The sequence below is a fragment of the Paramormyrops kingsleyae genome, chromosome 7 (genome assembly GCF_048594095.1).
Source record: "Paramormyrops kingsleyae isolate MSU_618 chromosome 7, PKINGS_0.4, whole genome shotgun sequence".
In the NCBI taxonomy this organism is placed as follows: domain Eukaryota; kingdom Metazoa; phylum Chordata; class Actinopteri; order Osteoglossiformes; family Mormyridae; genus Paramormyrops; species Paramormyrops kingsleyae.
In genome coordinates, this window is record NC_132803.1 from 20,753,491 (window position 1) to 20,776,539 (window position 23,049).

General features: G+C 37.8%; 1 protein-coding gene across 8 annotated transcripts in view; it reads right to left on the reverse strand.

Annotated features, from left to right (window-relative positions):
* Positions 1 to 23,049, reverse strand: part of LOC111847057 (uncharacterized) — a 40,971-nt gene that overhangs the window by 17,037 nt on the left and 885 nt on the right. For 7 of the 8 annotated variants that reach the window (XR_002838999.2, XR_002838997.2, XR_002838998.2 and 4 more), the window contains exons 2-4: positions 14,070 to 14,125; positions 13,458 to 13,570; positions 12,573 to 12,647 (exon numbers count right to left, since the gene is read on the reverse strand). Coding sequence is in view for 4 of the 8 variants with exons in the window: in XM_023817912.2 (XP_023673680.1) it covers positions 12,573 to 12,647; positions 13,458 to 13,570; positions 14,070 to 14,125 (244 nt within the window). In the remaining 4 variants the exon portion in view is untranslated. Of the gene's footprint in view, positions 1 to 12,572; positions 12,721 to 13,457; positions 13,571 to 14,069; positions 14,126 to 23,049 lie in introns of those variants that run through there. The other variant, XM_023817914.2, reaches the window with a different exon arrangement.

Sequence of the window (23,049 nt, forward strand, 5' to 3'; positions counted from 1 at the left end):
TCGTTTGGGGAGAACTTAACTAATAGCTCAGAGTTGTTAAAATCTTATCTAGCTCTGATTGAAATGAATCCAGGGTTTTAGCTTGCGCTACACTAGTAGGAAGACTATTCCATACTCTAACTACATGCTGTGTAAAGAAGTGCTTTCTCAAATTCATTTTAAAATGTTCTCCCACTAATTTCCACTTATGGCCACGAGTTCTAGTATTTAAACTAATATTGAAGTAGTCATTTGGCTGAACAACATCCAGACCTGTTAAAATCTTACAGTATATACCTGGATCATGACTCCCCTTCGTCTCCTTTGCTCAAGGCTAAACAGATTCAGCTCAGCTAACCTCTCCTCATAAGACATTCCTCTAAGACCAGGAATCATTCTCGTAGCCCTACATTATACCCTTTCCAAGGCAGCAATGTCCTTTTTAAGGTATGGTGAACAAACCTGCACACTGAGCTGGCCCCATAATTACCTAAGTCATTATTTTTATAGAACCATAAAATAACCTTTAGGACATATGGATTAAATGCAGAAGACACATTTTGTTGTTGTGCACTGTGTGCTGTGGTGTCTATCAACACTGATCTCTAAATTTGAATGCCCATTAAAATTGTCTCCAGTGTGTACTAGTGGTGGGCGGATCGATCCAAGTATCGATAATATCCATAGTAATGTTGGTATTGATATTGATAAATACCAGTTTAATGAGATCGATACTTTAGTTTCCATTTCTCTCCTGAATGCACTGTGGCTGTCTATATAAGCGCTGCTGCTCTCACTTGCCGCTCCCGGCTGTCACAGCGCAGAGCAGGCTTTGCTCCTCCTCCTCAGTCTTGTGATTTGATGTTGTACCGTCACGTGACTCAGCGGCGCCGGGCAAGCAAACAGGCTCACTCGTGCACGCAGACACACACGCACTGTTATCCAGGTAGATTATAATGGTGCCAGTAATATTTTAGTCATCTTCAATATTAGTTAATATTAAATTTTCAAAGTGTAAGTGGTTAAAACTCAAAATGAATAAATTATGCTAAGACCTTTTTTATCATGGATGCTAGTGCTAGCATCTGTGTCAAATAGGTAAATGGTTTGGGTTAACGTGATAATTCTTCAAAGTCACCGTGACCAGAACCACGGAATGCGGTTAATCAAAGTTATTTTTTTAACTCATTTTTTTTGTTGATTAATTAATCAAAATTATCGTTTTATTTGATACAATTTTATCCCATTGCCCTACGGTGGCCCCTAGAGACAAAACACACACAAAAGAAAAAGCAGAAACAAAATGAAAATGCGCAGCAAATTAAAAAAACACACAAAAGAAAAAGCAGAAACAAAATGAAAATGCGCAGCAAATTAAAAAAACACACGCAAAAGAAAAAGCAGAAACAAAATGAAAATGCGCAGCAAATTAAAAAAACACACACAAAAGAAAAAGCAGAAACAAAATGAAAATGCGCAGCAAATTAAAAAAACACACGCAAAAGAAAAAGCAGAAACAAAATGAAAATGCGCAGCAAGTTAAAAAAACACACGCAAAAGAAAAAGCAGAAACAAAATGAAAATGCGCTGCAAATGAAAAAACACACACAAAAGAAAAAGCAGAAACAAAATGAAAATGCGCTGCAAATGAAAAAACACACACAAAAGAAAAAGCAGAAACAAAATGAAAATGCGCAGCAAATTAAAAAAACACACAAAAGAAAAAGCAGAAACAAAATGAAAATGCGCAGCAAATTAAAAAAACACACGCAAAAGAAAAAGCAGAAACAAAATGAAAATGCGCAGCAAATTAAAAAAACACACACAAAAGAAAAAGCAGAAACAAAATGAAAATGCGCAGCAAATTAAAAAAACACACACAAAAGAAAAAGCAGAAACAAAATGAAAATGCGCAGCAAGTTAAAAAAACACACGCAAAAGAAAAAGCAGAAACAAAATGAAAATGCGCTGCAAATGAAAAAACACACACAAAAGAAAAAGCAGAAACAAAATGAAAATGCGCAGCAAATTAAAAAAACACACGCAAAAGAAAAAGCAGAAACAAAATGAAAATGCGCAGCAAGTAGACAATCCCAAACCGGAAGTGCTCCACCACGCTAGGGGGCGCGGTGAGCTCATGTGGCACAGTCGCTACACAGTAGTGATGGGAAGTTCGACTGAATTAACTGATTTGATTCTTTCGAGCTGTCCGTTGTAATGAATCGATTCTAAAATCGATTCTGTGATTCACTTTTTTTTCCGTCTTTTTTGCGCCTGACCGTATGAGTCAACGAATCATGGGATCGGATAATAAATCAAACGGTGTCTCAAGGTTACGTTATTTGACTGAAAGATGGGGCTGGTGTTCAACAAAAATGTTCAGCTTGACTATTCACAATAAAAAAAACAATATATAAAAAGCAGAAAGGGTGTCGATGCTGAATAAACACGCGTGTATATATAGTTCTTATTTTCTTGACTTTAGCCAAATTCATGTGCATGAGTATCAAGGACTACATCACAGTTAACAACTGCAATATTACCAATACAATCACACACACATACAATGAGCATGAGTAAACTTGCATACGTTGTTGTGTAAACGTCAAAGTTAATAAATATCTTTGGTTTTTGATGAAAGACATATGGTTTTATTATGCAGAAATGCAATAATTTACTGTTGTGAACGCCGCAATGGCTCTTGGGATCGGTTCGCAAACCATCCGTTTGACTTGCCGACGGAGTGTCCAAGAGTCCGTTCGATGAACAAATCGTGTAACTACGCCGGTCACAAGGGAGTCAACGCTTCATACTGATGTTCAAATTCCCGTTTTATTTTATCCTCTTCTTGCAAAGAACACCGTGAAAACTATGGACGCAAAATAAAGTTTTTCGGTATAATACACACACATATATGTACATCTTTATACAGAAAATAAACATATCTGAAATATTTATGCAACAAACAAAAATAATAATTACCGTGTTGCCTCTTTGACCAGTCGTAGAAAGAGTCGTAGCTTGCCATTCACTGTCTATTACTAAATGCCCTTACGTGAGAACTTCCGGTTCAAAGCCACGTTGGTCATGTGACTTAATAGCTCATTCTTATGCAAATACTTTTAAAACTTCAAATAATGTAGGCAACACCACAAACTCCTTTAAACAATAAATAAAATTAATGATATTATTTTAACTCTCTTTTGGGAAATTCACTTTAACAGTGTTGTCATGGCAAAATTAACACACTTCTTAGTGTCAGCTACACTCCCACCAAATTACCTTGATTTAAGACCCGTTTGAAATTACACTGTTGACATCACAAATTTTACAGAAATAAATCAATGGTAATTTCTTAGTTCTTAGTCAAACACATTTGGAGTAAACATTTCAACATATACATATATAACTCTTAACAAATTCTTAAATCAGAAATACTGTATTGATTACATGACCAGAAGTATAAACTTTAATGTAAACAACATGGAACTCAATCTTTGTGGATCAGTAACCTTCCCTCAATTAAGTACTAATCAAATAATATCTGGAGCTCTAAAGAGTTTTCAATTGCTTTCCACAAGAACCACTAACTTTTGAATAGGACGTTCTAAAATGGTTGGTTTGGTAAGGCGTTCACCCTTTTTGCCTAATTTCGCTTCTCCCATCTGTATTGTCACTTTTCGCACCAGTCCGTCATCATCTTTCTGGACATCAATATCTTTGGCGAGTCTCCACTGACAGCGAGGAACCTCTTCATCTTTAACAATGACAATGTCACTGACTTGAACGTTTCTCTTAGGAGTATGCCATCTTTGTCTAAGAGTAATGTTGGCGAGATATTCTTTTCTCCATCTACACCAAAATTGTTCAGACAGGTACTGTACTCGCCTCCACCTCCTTTTGGCATACAAGTCTTCCTGAACAAACTTTCCTGGTGGGGGAAGTAAAGTAGAAGACTTCATCTGGAGCAGATGGTTAGGTGTCAAGGGGTTTAAACTTTTTGGGTCGTTGATACAGTCAACAGTAAGTGGACGGCTATTGACAATGGACATAGCTTCGTAAAAAAATGTCCTCAAGGAAGCATCATCCAGTCTCCCAGCACTTTGGGCAAGAACTGAGCTTAGCACGTTCCTCACTGTTCTAATTAGTCTCTCCCAAACACCTCCTACATGACTTGAATCTGGTACGTTCATAATAAAGTCACATTGTCTTTCTGTCAAATATACAGCCAGTCTCTCTTTGTCCAATTCATTTAGGGCTCTTCCAAATTCATTTTTTGCTCCGACAAAATTAGATCCTTGATCTGACCTAATTTGTCTAACAGATCCTCGGATTGCTATAAAACAACGTAAGGCATTGATCAATGCATCAGTTGTCATGTCTTCTAGCATCTCTAAATGAATTGCTCTGGAGCTAAGGCACGTAAGAAGTAGTCCATATCTTTTGTGCTCTTTACGACCTTGTTTGGTATGAAAGGGACCAAAGCAATCCATACCGCAGTAAGAGAAAGGCGGTGAGGGATCGACACGATCGGTAGGCAGGTCTGCCATCCGTTGCCCTTCTGCTGGTCTACGAGCCTTCCTACAAGTAACACACTGTCTTATGTATTTAGCTACTGCCCTGCTGCCTCCAATAATCCAGTAACCACTAACCCTCAACTCATTCAGGGTTTGACCTCTGCCTTGATGCTGGATTTTTTTGTGACAGTGACTAATAATCAAATTTGTGAAGACAGAGTCTTTGGGAAGAATTATCGGGTGCTTAAAGTTGTGAGGTGAAGATGCTCTCCTTAGTCTCCCTCCCACTCTAAGCATGCCATCTTGTATGATGGGATCGAGCTGATACAACTGGTGATTAGATGGGAGCTTTCCAGATTCTTGGCTAAGAATATTCAGTTCCTCTTTGAAAACATTTTGTTGAACAAGTCTAATGATTGCAGCAGCAGCTCGCTCCTTTTCTTCCACATTTAAAGGGTCTGTCTTCTTGATCCGCTTAGCTAGTCGTTGAATTCGAGCAACAACATTTACTGCAGTGGTCCACCTTGAGAATCGTGACAGCCTGGTCAAAAGGCCATCTTCCCTTTCAGCTATTGTATTTAGCACTTCAATAATCTTCACCTCTGGATCTCCTATCAACAGCTCTGTAGTTCCTTTGTTTGTTGGTACTTCTCTTTCCCATAGGAACTTGGGTCCTGTGAGCCAATTGGAGCTGATAAGCTCCGATACTTTGAGACCCCTCGAAGCATGGTCAGCCGGATTCTCATCTGTCTCAACATAATACCACTGTGCTGGATCAGTGGTCTCCCTAATTCTCTGAACTCTATTTGCTACAAAGACATGAAACCTTCGAGCCTCATTATTGATGTAGCCCAAAACAACTTGAGAGTCAGTCCAAAAGTACTCTCTGTCAACCTTGAGCTCTAATTCGTCTCTTAAAAGGTTGCTCACAGAAGCAGAGATTACAGCTGCAGTTAACTCGAGTCTCGGTATTGTGACTACCTTTGTAGGTGCGACTCTCGCTTTGCCCATGATCAGAGAGCAATGTACTTTATCCTCACTGATGAATTTAATGTAAGAACACTGCCCATAACCATGACTACTGGCATCTGAAAAATGATGCAGTTCAACTCTCAGGATCTGTCCAAGGTTTAGGGGTACAAAGCATCTTGGAATCTGAATATTCTGAAGGTTTTCTAAATCATTGAGCCAGCTCTCCCACCTTGGCTTCAATTTGCCTGGCAATGGTTCGTCCCAGCTGATACCCCTTTGACACATCTCTTGGAGCACCCTTTTCCCTGTTAGGAGAACTGGGGCCAAAAAACCCAATGGGTCATACACAGAGGCCACAGCTGAGAGGATTCCACGTCTAGTTGCTGGTTTCTCATCAACCGAAACTGTGAAGGAGAACATGTCACTCTCTACATTCCATCTCACTCCTAGCACTCTCTGTACAGGAAGGTCATCATAATTAAGATCTACGTCTTTCTTTCCGGTTGCTCGCTCAGAGTCACAAACAGACTCCAACACTTCTCGATTATTAGAGATAAATTTATGAAGACGCAGGTTTCCTTTAGCACATAATGCTTGAGCCTCCTTCACCAGTTGAATTGCTTCGCCTACAGATTCTAGACTTATGAGGCCATCATCAACGTAGAAATTTTTTCTAACGAAGTCTGCCGCTAAAGGGTACTCACTCCCATTTTGACTAACAAGATATTTCAAGCCAAAATTTGCACAACCTGGAGACGATGTTGCGCCAAATAGATGTACTCTCATGCGGTATTCTGTGGGCTCTGAATTTGTATCTCCGTTCTCCCACCACAGAAATCTTAGAAAATCTCTGTCATCTTTGCTAACACGAAACCTGTGAAACATTTTCTCAATGTCACACATGACTGCAATCGGGTGTTTACGAAATCTACAGAGCACTCCAATCAGACCATTCGTAAGATCTGGTCCTGTCAGCAAATGATCATTTAAGGCAACACCCTCGTACTTTGCCGAACAATCAAAAACCACCCTGATTTTGTCAGGCTTTTTGGGGTGGTAAACACCCTGATGTGGAATATACCATGCATTTCCCGTTTCCGGTTGATTGTCAGCTTTCTCTGCGTCACCATCTTGGAGGACACCATCCATAAACCTCACATAATCCTTCTTGAACTTAGGATCTCTTTCAAATCTCCTCTTCAGATGCTTCAGTCGCACTAGGGCAAGATTCTTGTTGTCTGGTAGCTGAGGACGTGCTCTGAAAGGAAGGGGCATCTCCAGGTGGCCCTGCTCATTCTGCTTGATTCCTTCTTTCAGAATGTGTAGGAATTTAATATCTTCCTGCGATACACTCCTTTTCATTGAGCCAGTATCTGCAAAGTCAGACTCAAGGGCCTTAATGACAGCCATCGGGGTCACGGGTGGTAGCTCTCTGACAGATATACGATGGCACAGACCTGTCACTTGCTTGGAGTTTACCCTCTGTTGTGAACTTCCAACGATGCTCCAACCTAAGTCTGTCTTAATGGCATAGGGCTCATAATCACCTCCTGTGATTACCTGTCGTGGCACCAGAGCTCTAGAGCAGTCATAACCAATTAGAAGTCCTACACTACAATCCATCAGCGGAGGCACTTCATGAGATATGACTGAAAGGTGTTCCCACTCCTTGGCTGTTTCACAGGTGGGAATGTGTGCACGTTCAAGAGGTATAAACTCTGTGGCATAGGCTGGAGGTAGGTCGATAAAGATATTTGAGAAATATCCTCTGGCTCTGAGTCCACTGACTCTCTGACTCTTCACAACAGAGTCTCTTCCCATCATTGTAGAAAGCCTGAGTTTTACTGGTTCCATTGTGGTCTGGAACTTTCCACAGAACTCCAGATCAATGAATGTGTTACTGCTCTGTGTGTCTAACAAGGCATATGCAAGGGTTTCTGTTCCAGGTGAATTAAGTGACGAGATCCATACTGGAACGATCATTGATGTACTGCAACCCTTGCTTTCATTCACGGCGCATGACAATGCAGATGCGTTTTCTTCAACTTGAAGGTTACTCTGTGAAGGAGTTTTGTCCACTGAGGGGCGATCTTCATGCAATAGGGTCGGATGATGCCTTTTACATATGCCACATACGGCTTTTCTTTTACAGTCCTTGGAAATATGTCCTTTCCTCAGACATGCAAAACATAGTTTATTGTCATAAACAAACCGTTTCCTTTCTTCAACAGACCTTTCCATTAATTTTCCACATTTGTATATGAAGTGGTTTTCTCGACAGTAGGTACACACCACAGGATTATGATTGTTTACTTGTGTGTTCTCTTTCTTTAGTTTATCAGCGTCTTTTAATTTGATTTCATCCACATCGTTAGACTTGGCCTTTACGTTGATAGCAAATGCATCTGCTTTTGCACGCTTTGTCTCTCTTGTTGGCTTTTCTTCAGAGGGTTTTAAAGCATACAGAGATGATACTGGATTGCACGCTATACGCGCTTCTTTGGAGACAAATGAAGCAAAGTCTTTAAAACTGGGATAATCTCTGCCTTGGTCCAGCTGTTCTGTGACGTAACGATTCCATCTTGAAGTAACCCAATCTGGAAGCTTGATTAGCATTTTCTGATTTTCTTCACAATCGTTTAGTATCTGGAGACCTTTGACATGAGGCATGGCATCACTGCATGCTTGCAGAAAGTCCCCATACTCTCTAAGCTTAATGTACTCTTTAAAACCAATCCTTGGCCATTTACTAAGCTTTTCTCTAAATGCGCGCTGCACAACAAATGAGTGGCCATACCTTCTATTCAGTTTATCCCAGGCTTGTTTGTAGGCTTCTTCATCCTTTCTATAGAAGCTGCCTTCCAGAGCAAGCTTTGCTTCCCCTCCGATGTACCTTTTCAGATAAAACAATTTATCTGCTGCATTTGAGCAACGACGCTCTATAAGTGCTTTGAAGCTTGTGCTCCATTCAATAAACTTCAATGGATCACCATAGAATATAGTGGGTTCTGGAAGTGGAAGTCGTGTGAGGACCATTGTCTCCTGTATCGCTTGAGCTAGAGCTGTCTCACCTTTTGGAACACTCTCACAGTCAGTGCAGGGGGCAGGTGGACAAGGAGCAATCTCTTCACTGCATACTGATGTACATCTCTCCCTGTGCTCCTTTGACTCCTCCTCAGCATACACTCTAAGCTTGGCTTCTATTACCTCAATGTCTCTTTGGTTTTCCAGCTTTTTTAGTTGTTGACGTTGTGCATCAATAGCAGCTTCCATTTCAATTTCAGCCCTTTTTGCTGCTAATTGTGCGACTGCCTCTGCTCTCTTAGCTGAGAGGCTTGATGATTCTGAGAGACGGCTAGACCGTTTGCTACAATCAGTTGCTCTGGATACTGCGGATCCGTATACAGACTCAGCGTAATCCCTGTCAAAAAGTGTACGTAGCCTAGCCCTTTCAGCTTCTGCATTGAAGTCAACCTCAGTCAACCGCACTCTCATGAGTCCTAATAAATCTACTGTTACGGCCGTACATGCATCAATTTTCCTTCTGATTTCTTGGGATGGTGCTGCATGTTGTCGTAAGTTGTCATATGTTACTTTTAATTCCAACTCAAACTTCTCCACAGAGTCCATCATGTCACATAAGACACTCTCTGAGCATTCATGTTTTAGCTTGGTGCGGGTCTCTCTAATATGAGTTTTCCATTTTTCGTACAGTAAGCTGAACTTTTGTTCTCTTTGAGCACATTCTTGTTGCTTTAGTTCCTGCATCTTTGGTGTAAATCGTTTATCACGAGATGATCTCCTTAATACATCAATATTCGATGTGGCTGCATTAGACTCGTTAAGCATTGTGCTGAGTTTTTCAATTTCAGAATAATGAGCCTTTATAGCATTGTTTATTCTTTTCAGCTCTTGTGGATTGATCTCTGTTTTTAAGATTTCTTTCATCTCTAATACCTCTTGTTGCAGAGAATCAATCTGTCTACTTAACTCACTACATTGTAATGATGAATCACCATGAACTGACATTTCAGCTGAAAGAGTTAAATACTTTGTGAAGACAATGAAATGACAATAAACACGTTGCTTAAGTCAGCATACAAAACCCTTATAACTTAAATAATTACTTCACCACTTCAGGGATGTAAATTTAAACAGATGTAACTCTACTCTTGCAATTTGATTATCAACATATATGACAAAGCCTAAATAAGAACAGTACTTATCAACAAAATGTGTAACTCCTACTCGGTTTTTTCTTAAATTCTCTTTCACCTTTTTACATTTTTATTTTCAATTTACTTCGTCTTTACTTGTGGTAAGATCCGTACTTTATCCGAGGAAGCACACTGGAAACACAAAATCTGACCTCTTGAGTTGCAGATCTGCTCGCTGAAACGTGATCTTTCGCGGGAGAGAAAGCAGCGCTGCACGTTGAAACCGTTGGACAACATGGAAAAGACGCAGAGCTCCACGCTGAACCCGCGTACACGTGGAAATAAAGCAGAGTTGCACGCTGACGCCTCGGCAGGGTGGATTTCAGCTCACGTTTTCACTGTAACTACGCCGGTCACAAGGGAGTCAACGCTTCATACTGATGTTCAAATTCCCGTTTTATTTTATCCTCTTCTTGCAAAGAACACCGTGAAAACTATGGACGCAAAATAAAGTTTTTCGGTATAATACACACACATATATGTACATCTTTATACAGAAAATAAACATATCTGAAATATTTATGCAACAAACAAAAATAATAATTACCGTGTTGCCTCTTTGACCAGTCGTAGAAAGAGTCGTAGCTTGCCATTCACTGTCTATTACTAAATGCCCTTACGTGAGAACTTCCGGTTCAAAGCCACGTTGGTCATGTGACTTAATAGCTCATTCTTATGCAAATACTTTTAAAACTTCAAATAATGTAGGCAACACCACAAACTCCTTTAAACAATAAATAAAATTAATGATATTATTTTAACTCTCTTTTGGGAAATTCACTTTAACAGTGTTGTCATGGCAAAATTAACACACTTCTTAGTGTCAGCTACAAATCGAACTTACGGTTTTCGGACACTCGGTCGGTGACTAAAACGAATGGTTTGCGAACCGATCCCAAGAGCCCTCGCCGCCTCGCGGCATTTGCTGCGGAAATGCAGTTACGCTGTTGAAAGGAATAAAATTAACGCAGCTGTTCACAGGGCTGTCAACTTTGGTCAGCCGGTTGGCCAGAGATTTTCCATTTCAGACAAGTCCGCACACGCATTTACACCTTTGTGACAGTTTTATTCCCTTGTAAATGGTCTGTAGGGTTTGCAAACTACCCCAACGCTTTTGCTGCAGCTAATTTTAGGTTTATAATGTAATAATATAAATTTGCAGTAAGATTTCTTGCACGAGCGTGAGAATCCGAAAGCGTGAGTGTCACGCCAGATGCGTGAGAGTTGGCAGCCCTGTGTTCATTTATCACAACAGTAAATTATTGCATTTCTGCATAATAAAACCATATGTCTTTCATCAAAAACCAAAGATATTTATTAACTTTGACGTTTACACAACAACGTATGCAAGTTTACTCATGCTCATTGTATGTGTGTGTGATTGTATTGGTAATATTGCAGTTGTTAACTGTGATGTAGTCCTTGATACTCATGCACATGAATTTGGCTAAAGTCAAGAAAATAAGAACTATATATACACGCGTGTTTATTCAGCATCGACACCCTTTCTGCTTTTTATATATTGTTTTTTTTATTGTGAATAGTCAAGCTGAACATTTTTGTTGAACACCAGCCCCATCTTTCAGTCAAATAACGTAACCTTGAGACACCGTTTGATTTATTATCCGATCCCATGATTCGTTGACTCATACGGTCAGGCGCAAAAAAGACGGAAAAAAAAGTGAATCACAGAATCGATTTTAGAATCGATTCATTACAACGGACAGCTCGAAAGAATCAAATCAGTTAATTCAGTCGAACTTCCCATCACTACTGTGTAGCGACTGTGCCACATGAGCTCACCGCGCCCCCTAGCGTGGTGGAGCACTTCCGGTTTGGGATTGTCTACTTGCTGCGCATTTTCATTTTGTTTCTGCTTTTTCTTTTGCGTGTGTTTTTTTAACTTGCTGCGCATTTTCATTTTGTTTCTGCTTTTTCTTTTGCGTGTGTTTTTTTAACTTGCTGCGCATTTTCATTTTGTTTCTGCTTTTTCTTTTGCGTGTGTTTTTTTAATTTGCTGCGCATTTTCATTTTGTTTCTGCTTTTTCTTTTGTGTGTGTTTTTTCATTTGCAGCGCATTTTCATTTTGTTTCTGCTTTTTCTTTTGTGTGTGTTTTTTCATTTGCAGCGCATTTTCATTTTGTTTCTGCTTTTTCTTTTGCGTGTGTTTTTTTAACTTGCTGCGCATTTTCATTTTGTTTCTGCTTTTTCTTTTGCGTGTGTTTTTTTAATTTGCTGCGCATTTTCATTTTGTTTCTGCTTTTTCTTTTGCGTGTGTTTTTTTAATTTGCTGCGCATTTTCATTTTGTTTCTGCTTTTTCTTTTGTGTGTTTTTTTAATTTGCTGCGCATTTTCATTTTGTTTCTGCTTTTTCTTTTGTGTGTGTTTTGTCTCTAGGGGCCACCGTAATTGCCACATGTTATGAAATGAATACATTTACTGGAATTGAAAGAAATAAATCTGAGCTATATTATATTAAGTATGATTGACTATGATTACCCTTTTGCATTAACTATGTCATTGAGCGTGTTTACACTTTATTGTCACCAGTGCTCTATCTGCTTCAAATCTACGGCATCTACTTGTGGCTTTCCTGAGTGAGGGTTGGGTTCACACCATAGCTAGCAAACTTCTTATGATATATAAAATGACTGCTGTATGTTTTGAGGTGTGCTTCCCTCACCACTAGGTGTGCTTAAGTGGTTCTGTCGCAATGTCTGCACAAGGTTTAATCGTTAGTATACCAGTAGTTTTGTCCAAAATGTCACATATTCAGGCTCTGCTAATGCTTTGCAAATTTGTTTAGAAAGCACAAATTTTGGGTCCATTGCATTTTTAACATTGATATGTGCTTATAAAGAGTTCAATCATCAGGCCTGTGCTTTACCTTGAAGAATGCCTTGATGGCAGGCTGATGGCTGGCATATTCCTCTCTGCGGCATTTATCCACATCATCACCGATCTGCACGTGTGGAATCAGATGTCATGCTGGATCGGCAGGATCGCCCAGTGTTCGCAAAGGTGGTTAAAATTCACTTCAATGATAAATACATGCCCACTGATCATCAGCTACACCTTCATGATATAGCGCATAATAAAGCATTTCATGGGTCACATGGGGACAATTACTGTTTTTTTTTTTAAACAGACAACAAAAAAGACAACAGAAAAAACATTTTTTCAGTAACTGTGAATGCCAAGTCTATCAGAATCCATGAACACATTTGTTACACATTATAATGCATTCATAAAGCATCATAAACGTGGCTATTAATATTCATAAAAAGGCATAACATATAGCCATGTTAATTATGCATTATGAAGTATTTATGAAGCTCTCATCTACAATGCATTATAGATATCTTCATAATGCAATACAAAACCTCGTTAATTCTTACAGTAACTTTTATAATGCATAGTGAATGTATCTATAGTGCATTACAAACAAGAGCTTATGAAGTATTCTAATCAACACTATAATGCATCATAACTGTCAGAAGATGCTGTAATTCTTTATTAATTCTTTTAGCAACCAGTATAATGCATTTTGAAGGTATTTATAATGCATTATAGATGACTGCTTCAAGTAAAGTGTTGCCATTTTTTCCTTTCAACATAGTTTGCTAAACATCAGTGGTGTTTGGGGGAATCTAAGTCATGCAGAAAGATTACTGTATCGCTTCAAACAACTGACCCCATTCAAAATTGTCTCCGGTCTTCCCTATGTGATTGTACATCTTTTTGCCCCAAAACCAAGATTTTGCAGACTCACCCAGGAAATAAGAACAATATGCTGGTGTTCTGGCTTCTTCAAGGTCACCTGGCACAGTCCATAAAGTCCCCTATTTCTGTGGAACCTCTTCACAAGCTCCACCAAACCACCCACTACAAGAGCATAAACACAAGAAAAGTCATTACCAAACTACAGTTTTCAAGTCTTGGTGAGGTTCCTGCTTCTGTCACATGTGAATTAAAAGCATCTAACAAGAAACAAATAATATACATTATCTTCTGACAATACCACCCCCAACCCTTATAAAAAGGACACAACATTCTTAAAGTAATCTACTACTTAGTCGGTTGGGCATATTATACTATAGTATAAATGGTATGTTCTGCATTCAGCCAGTCCAAATTAATTAAATATAATTAATTGAAAATGTTTTCTTATTTTATATGTAGAGACTTACATCACCTGCAGTTATAGCCATTGTATTGCAGGAAAATGATCAGCTTAGCAGCAAACACACTTTAGAAGTGCAACAATGGATCTCTCTTTATCACATTAACTACATATATCTGTGTTACTGGAAAAAGGAATATCTTAATGGCACCATGCATGAGATCAGGTAGAAGACACGTTTGATAAATCATGTGAACTTACCTCCTGAATCTGACAGTTTTAAGTTATTGTTAAAGCCATCATATCTGAACAACGCCCTGCAATGAAAACAAAGAGACACATTACTTGATTTATTATTATGTTTTTTTAATACACAATCAATTTATGTACAACACAAACATTCCTGGGATACAGCAACTGCATACTTCGAGGTTACAATACCCACTTACTATGCCAAACATTAGAGAATGAGAGACAGAATTATCTGTGTGGCAGCTGGGGTTACAAGATTTCAGAAGAATATTTAGTTGCTGGTTTCCAGTTTATAGTAATGCGTGACTAGAAAGCCAAAACGCAGTGTTAAGTTAAATGGCTCCCAGATGCCATTTAAAAAGACAATAACATAAACATTAAAAACAAACACAGACAGTAATAACTGAATATTCAATTTAAAAACTATGCAACTAAAATCTTTACAGTCAGGATCAGAGAATGCAGTCACATGCTATACTCAATGAGTCATAGACTTATATATGTGGTAATAAAACGCCTTATATTTTATATTAAAAAAAAAAGTAATATTTTATATTTTAAAAATAATGTAATGTAACAGCATTTTTCTACATAAAAACATTTACATAAAAGCTATTTATAAGATGATTCTCCTTTTTTCAGATGTATATTTACATCTAAATCTAGTCGTAAAACCTGGATTTTTTCTTCTGTTTCTGATCTGCACCATTTAACTAGTATATTAACACAAGGCCAACACCCACCCTCACAGCTATGGTCTAAGAATTCTATATTTGCTTCTAAAGAGCCATCACTTTGGACTGGGGTAAAAGGTGGGCTGCGCACTTGAGGGATTTACTGTGTGAATCATGACCGCTGCCAAGCTTTCACATTCCTTGATGGGCTCACTAGCATATTGCTCCCTACTCCTCTATGATGGGGTACTGGGAATGGGATACACACCCGAGACACGAGGCATCCTAATCGTTAATTACTAATATTTCTTACTGAAAGTTTGCTGCTTCATATACCAGAGGGCTATAGGTCACCAACAGGTCCATTGTGGTTGACTGCAATCAAATATCTGGGGACAGGGAGGGGGTCTGAGCAGAGCAGGCGAGGACCCAAGTAGGAGGGGTTGCATGTCATGTTGGACTGGTTAAAGTATTTCATCCTGGGCCCAGGAATTATGCCTGGTAGGCCCATGCACCAATATAATAATACTCTTAACAAACAGGCAACACACAGCACATACACAAAGGTGCAAGGGAGGGGCTAATATTTATGGGGACACACCTTAATTATTAAAATACAAGGTTTGTTTATTAGGGTGATGAATGAAGCCAAATTAAATATCAAAGACACACATCCCCCTGGTTCCTATTCCCATGAAGACACATGCAAAATTATTTGAGTGTTTCTACCAAAAGTCAAAACAAATTCCTAATTCTGCATAGTCAAAGATTCTCAAATGGGTAGAAGAAAACTATAGGGATATTAAGATTCACTTTAGTTCCCATAAAAACTGAACAACTCAACAAACAGCTTTGTGACGGCAAAATTTCACATTGCTCACAGGTGTGTATGATAAAATATGAAAGAGAGAAATAATTTTCAGTAACACTCTCTGAGTGCCATGTCTATAAGAATTTATTAACACATTCATAACACATAATGTATTCATAAAGCATTATAAACATGGCTATGATCATTTATAAAAAGGTATAACACATTATAGCCATGTTTATTATGTATTACGAAGCTCTCTCCTATAATGCACTATTTATACCACCAAAATGCATTATAATCATAATTGGCAATAATAAAATTGATATTTTTCAAAGTGATATTTTCGTCTCTTCAGTTTAGCAGACAGATGCAAATCCAAGATTTGCGCATTATACTACAATACCTCCTTTTCAATATCCCTTTGCAACTGCTATTTAAATAATTAGTCCAATTTCTGTATGGCTCACATGCTTGCCAAATAAGGGCAAGCAGTGACTGCTTTGACAGAAACACATTGTAATTAACTTCCTGACTTCAATGACTCAGTGGTACTTTTGCAACAAACAGACCCTAACACTGTTAAATACTATAATACTTATGTTACTCATTTAGCATTTACTCATTTAGTCTGACAGCTGGTCAAAAGCATTTGTGATGTATGTAAATCCCAAAGATTCAGCACTTAATAGTGGTTTCCTTGAAGTGTTTGAAAGACTGAATACTCCTTTAAGCAGCGCCGAGCCCAGGAACTATTTCAGAGCATTCCTGAAGCACAATCCATATGGGTTTTAGATAGTAATCTATGACAGAAACTGTGAAACAAAACAGCGTAACTGAAATTGAGGAAATGGAAAGTGGTATGAGGAAGGTATATGGCTTTTAGGTGCTGAAAATATTTTGAGGCATTCCAGCCCACTTGGTACATTGTTCCTATTCTGGTTATGCGTGTTTTTGCAGCAATGGCGCTGTTATACAGTATAAAAGCAATACAAATATTATGTCAGATAATATTTGTAGGATTCATTTTAAATGAACAGTATGTTTCCATAAACAAACCTATTAAAAAGTTTAGGTTAGTAAATGATTAATGACATAATGAATGCATAATGACAAAATAAATTTTGAAAAAGCGGGAATACATTATTAATCTCACATACAAATCCATCCTCTGTTAAACACCAATATTTCCATGATAGTAATGGTGATAACAGCAGACTGCTGCTTCTACCTTGAATGTCACAAACTCCAAACTCAGAACGAGAAGAAAATTTGTCATCTCAAATATGATTACCAATATGATTATTTCCTTGATTTATTTTGCTTTTATTTAGTAGGCTGAAAGGAGTCTGAGAAGACAGGGAGTCTCCATATCATTCCAGCTCCGGATAAAATTCCCATGGGTTCCCAACATTATCTATCTGTAAACTAGAAGAGAAATTAAAATGATTCTTTCAGACTTCCTGTGAGGAAGGGAGAGAGACAGAGTCAAATTGCTTTCTTGAGAATGCAAAAAGAAATAAAAAAGAAAAAGAAGGAAATAACAAAGGAGGGAAAATTAAAAATGGGAGAAAAGGAAGTGCAGGATTTATAATGAAGGGAAGCATGGAAGAATGGGTGGGAAGAATTTGGCTACACAAAAATAAGCATAAATGAGAAATCCTAGCCTGAAAAAAGTGAAAGAATGAAATATTCATTAAAGTAACAGAAACCTTTGAGACTTTTATAAATACAGTACTCAGCTGTGTGCAAGTACAGGCAGTCCGCGGTTAAATAATGTCCAACTTACAGACAACTCGTACTTACGAACAGACTGCAATAATAATAAAAAAGTCTATTATATTAAAAATTTGGGTTAAATACAATAGTTCGTAATAACAAACGCTCACACGCTCATGAAAACATTGCATGGCTTCAGAGGTTTGTCAACTCAAGGTACAGTACAGTACAATACCGTATGTAGTTACTTTTATTTTTACAGTATATATTTTTTACTACAGTACTGTATGTATTGCATTATTATTTTTCAGACTTACCTACCAACTTGACTTAAAGATAGACTTAGGGAGTGGATCTCATTTGTAACCTGGGGACTGTCTTTACTACATTTTTTCCATAGTCCTTAAAATTCCAAGAATATTCTAGGCAGTATTACTGATGAAAAGAGTAAATCAGACAGGCCTATAATAAATAAACAGCTACAGATGCAGTTCCTCCTGGTACTCTTGATTTAACCCCATAATCCAAATACAAGTAGTGAGATCAATTAACTTGTCTAAATTGCAGATGTATGATTAGATGTGCACTTCTGATTGGCAGTGATTGACAGATATCCCATCCAGGGTGTTCCCCTGCCTTGTGCCCAGTGCTTATGGGTATGCAGTAGTGTGTCATATTTAAGAACTGCTTTGGGACTGCAAGATTAGTTTGATTAAAAAGTTATAAACCAACAATGTGAAAAGATTGTGACTAATTATCTTCTAAACCTAAACGCACTGAAAATTATGTCACCACTTCCTTTCCCGTCATAGGATGTTCCAGGTATGCCCTATGGCAATTATTCTTCTGGTAACTGTCACATGTTCATACCAAAGACTTCACCTAATATGTGATGATGGAGAGGTGTGACAGGGACCATCATGAGTGCTCCCACGTGAAGAAGCGTTTGATTCAGAAAGCGTTCTTTCATAAGATGTTTACATCATGTACAAGACAAGATATTGGAGTATTGTTTATAGTATTAATAAATAATAAATAACTACATCTCACTGTTCCCTTTACATGTAGACTTTTTCACATTGCAGTAAAATTATTCAAATGATCTAAATAATTTGATGGAACAAACTGCACATATAAGTGCACTTGTAAAAATACAAGTATATTTGATGCTTTTCAGATAGTTAAGTTTCTCAAAAGTATCAAGCTTCATTTCAGTATTAACCTTCAAACTTTGGGCTTTAATATTAACCTTAACTTTTGCATCCCTGACTCTTGAGCGTCTACATTACTCATTCTAAAATTGTACCCTTTTTACATGCCAGCTATGCTGCAGATATGACATCAGGACATTCCTCCCCGCGCTTGACTGCCATCAGATTAGATTATTCGGGGGTGCAAATTCCATTAACCGCCCCAGCCTTGAGAATCCACTACAAAGTCACCCAGAGACATTGCCTAGAACCATCAGACATCAAGCCCAGTCTACAAAGGAAACCCATGCTCAAATCTATGGAGAGGAAATTAAGTTCCTTTGCTATGACTTCATTGTCCTGCTATGCTACCTTGTTTACTACTGCATGATGCATACGTCTATGAGGATAAGCAGGAGAAAGAGTGGCTTTAGACACACAAAAGTCCTATAATCCCCCCCCAAAAAAAACATACAGACTTTTATGTCCTCCCCCCCAACATCCGATGATAGAGCGGAAAGTGCCTCTGGCCTGTATATTGTCCTTGTAAACAGGAGGTGATGAAAGAAAGGCTGAAATTCAATAGCCAAATAGATGTAACAAAGAAAAAGCATCACAATTAAATATAGTATCATCTCCTCCCTGACTGGACCAGCGAGTAAACAACCCCAGATGTCAAGCTGAGGGGTGTACAAGAATTAATACCATAAAGATATGAGTAGTGTAAATACTTTTCAAAAGGGGTTATGAGTGAAGTAACCCCATTACTTCTTTAGCTTAAGTTAGTCCATACTAATGAACAGCCTATTCAGTCTTTACTAGAAGAGTAACAACTGTTAAAATGTGTTCCCTGACTCCCTGTCCATATCAGCTGTTAATGAAACATAAATATTCCAGTGGTGTGATATGAACAGCACTGTTTATATGTCACAAAAGTAAGCTGCATTGATGCACCACCCCCCTCCCCAGAGAGATGCCTTGCTGATACCTGAAGGTAGTTCAGGTCCAGAAAGTAAAAATCCAGACCATGATTTAAAAAAAAAATCAAAACAGTTAAGTACTCTGTGACTATGACTTTTATATCGAACTGCACTTAATCCCTTCATGTCCTACCGCAAATCTTGCTTTATCTTTGTTGTTCAGTTACTTTATTTTTCATAGTTTTGTAAGTGGATTCCTTTGTGTTTGAGCTAATAAATACAGTGGAAGAGACTTGAAAAATAAAATAATTAAACTTAACATAATTTAATATCTGATACATCTGAATTATCAACCCAAAAATAATTCATTATGATGCATCCATAGTACCACAACAAACTGTAAGCAACAGATGGGTTTTGCATGGGGGATTCCATATGCTGACTTTCCTCATTTTATTATGTATTAATTCTTAACATATCTGGGCATTTTTATAATTTTACGTCTGGCTCCATGACTTTCCATGAGGTTGCATTGAAAATGTTTTATTTCATTATTTAAATTAATTAAAATATGTTTAAGCTCTTTTTTATGTTACTATGCTGACATTTCTACAGGTTGTAGTTTTTGTGCTTTGTAAATAAAAAATGTTATAATTTGAATTTTAAGACCTGACATAAATTGATGCTGTATTGTGCCAAATTCATAGGGTGATGACATACAGGGTCACTTTTTGAGAAATTTGCCAGGCAATGCTGCTGACTCATGCTGTTCAGCCACTTTCCCATTGATGCTGGGCAACAAATTTCTATTTGAAAAACTCGGCAGTGGGCAACTTTTTGTGATCATCCAGATCCAGATGAGTTGCACTTTGTCTCACCTGCTCGGCAATTGTCCGGCAACATTGCTAAAAAAAGTTACCCCATGTACCATCACCTTCAGGTAGTCAAAGAAAATGTTTATATCTATTTATCTGGGTAGTTAGTGTATATTTGCACATAAAAAAACACAATTTAACATAAGAACATATGTAAATTTACATTAACCAAAGAAATTTACAACACTTTCTGCTTTCTTCTAATAAAGTTACCAATATCTTGGTTCCCTTGGTCTAATTGGTTCCCAAACCTTTCCTCAGGAGTACCCCAGCCATTCCATGTGTTAATAAAATTTAACCACCAATGTATTTAATCAATTTAATTATTTAAGTAACTCAACGAGGTATTGATTATCCAAACAAGGTGTGCTAATGGTTGGGTGAAAAAGGTGCATGGGTATATTTTATGGTTGCTGCAAATTGCTGATTTTGGGAAAGGTTTTGAAATGGCTAAGCTAGCACACTTTGACAGACTTAATATGGTTTTACACCAACATGAAGATCATTAAAACATAATTTTCTTTGCCTAAGATCCTGGCCTGTCCATCTCCAGTTCCTGCCTCCAGATATCAGCAGGCTTATTGAACTGCACACTGGAGATGCATGAATGCTGGGGAAACGCCTAACCACTAACTACATTTAGTAACCACTTCCTTTGACTACTTTGCCATTATAATGGTAACAATGTGTTGAATTTGTTTAAAGCTGGTTCTACTTGGAGCGGAGTAAAGACTATGGAAATATTAGCAGTTGTTATACCCATTTTACTGCTGCCACCACTGCATGAAAAATGTATGTGATACTTCCTGTTAATTCAACTGAAATTTCTGTCTTTCACAATTTATGTGTGGAATTTTCTCTGGAGCTTCTTTGTGGATAATATATTTAACAGGCCCTTAATTTGCTAACCCATTAATGTATGAACAAGTGCCTCAAAATGGAGTCACATAGAGATGCATTTTATCATAAAGATATGTATAATGCAGTTAATTGCTTTATATAATTTACATATTATTAGTTAATCATTATGTCTTTGATTCAACTGTAAATGAATTTCAGTGTAAATTTCATCTTTAGGAAACAGTCACTAGGTTTGTGCAACACAAAGGAGAAATCATATGTACAGTACTTGTTATATATAGCAAAACAGTGTTTGCTGACTTTGTGTTCTTTAGTGAGTTTACCCAGCAATGTCTTATACTTGATTATATTATGCATCACCCCCATTCCATGTTTGCAGTTTACATAATTGTCATTTTGTTGAGCTAGCTGACCCTGAACTGGAGGCCTATATCTCGCTCCTGTTCTTGACACAAGCCTCCATGCCACATCCTGCCACATTCTTTAACCAAAGGCCTTTGTTGATGAGCTATATTTTTACAAATATTTATTTATATTTTTACAAATTTTTAGTTACCACTATCATAGCAGCTAAAATTATATTTATTCTATGACAGCTATTTGATCTGATTTTCAGCAGTCATCTCTCTTCAGCTGGGAGGTTATAGCTATGTATCACATAGATTTGAAATTAACCACCCATTGCCTGTAACTGCTTGTCCTATTCAGGGGGGGAGGGGGTCCGGAGCCAATCCCACAGGCTACAGGCACAAGGCAGGACAACACAGGATGGGGCAAAAACTCATTAAAGGGCAACTCGGTAACTGCAATTACACACATGGAGCCATGGCAGATACTCGAACCCTGGTCCCAGAGGTGTCAGGCGACAGTGCTAACCTCTGCACCACAGTGCTGCCTGAATTTGCATTTAGCCACTGTTAATTTTACAATGCATTCATTCATTTATTAAATTCCTTAAATTATTACTTACAGTTCAGTAAGTAAGTAAGATGAATATTGTTACATTGTTAATTTGTTCTTTTAAAAGGACCTCCCTCTAGTATGTATGGATAATAATTATTTTTTCCTAAAACTCTTTCTAACTAACTTTCACTAACAGCCTTCAAGCAAGGTTTTAAGTATGCACTATGAGCTGTTTTTAAGATAATTTAAAGTTTTGAAACAAACAAATAATCTTAATCTCAGTTTGTCTACGCTTAAAGCAATTCAGGGTATTAGATGAAAATAATTTCCCCAGTTTCCATACACCTGTATTTTATGTGGCTCATATGTCATGTATGTAGTCTTTTTTGTTATAATACTAATTAAAGAAAAAATGATCTACATAAGAAATATCATGACCATAACATAAGCAATCAGAATATGACTGGGTGGAAAGATAAATGCATGGATATGGACAGACTGATAAATTACATAACAAATGTGGGAAGTTACAAAAACACATCGGAGGAAAATGGTGGGACCAGAAACATCTATCCAGGATTAGTTCACTGACAGGGAATTTGGTGAATCTATGTTCAGCAGTACATGAAAGGTTAATTGATACAAATCCCTTAAGGCCTGAGCTTAGTATGAAAAAGAGGTACATTTACAGGACACACCTCGGCAGCATGCCTCCTGCACGAACATGGACGTGATAACATATAGGATACCTATTACAATCATCTTGACTGATCAGTAATTCAGTATTTGCTATATCCATAATGAGGTCAGTTAGCTTTTTCAATTGAAAAGCATGATAAAGGAAGTATGTAAATAGCTTGTGTAAATAGTATTATAGGGTATTGTGTTTTTAACAATATATATGAAGCCATGGGCGTCGCTGCCATTAAATCTGAGGGGGACGTGTCCCCCTCACATTTCATAATTATTCGTTTGGACCCCCCCACACTTAACATAAAATATTAGTTTTATTCCAGTGTGTCCCCCTGCCCCTCAC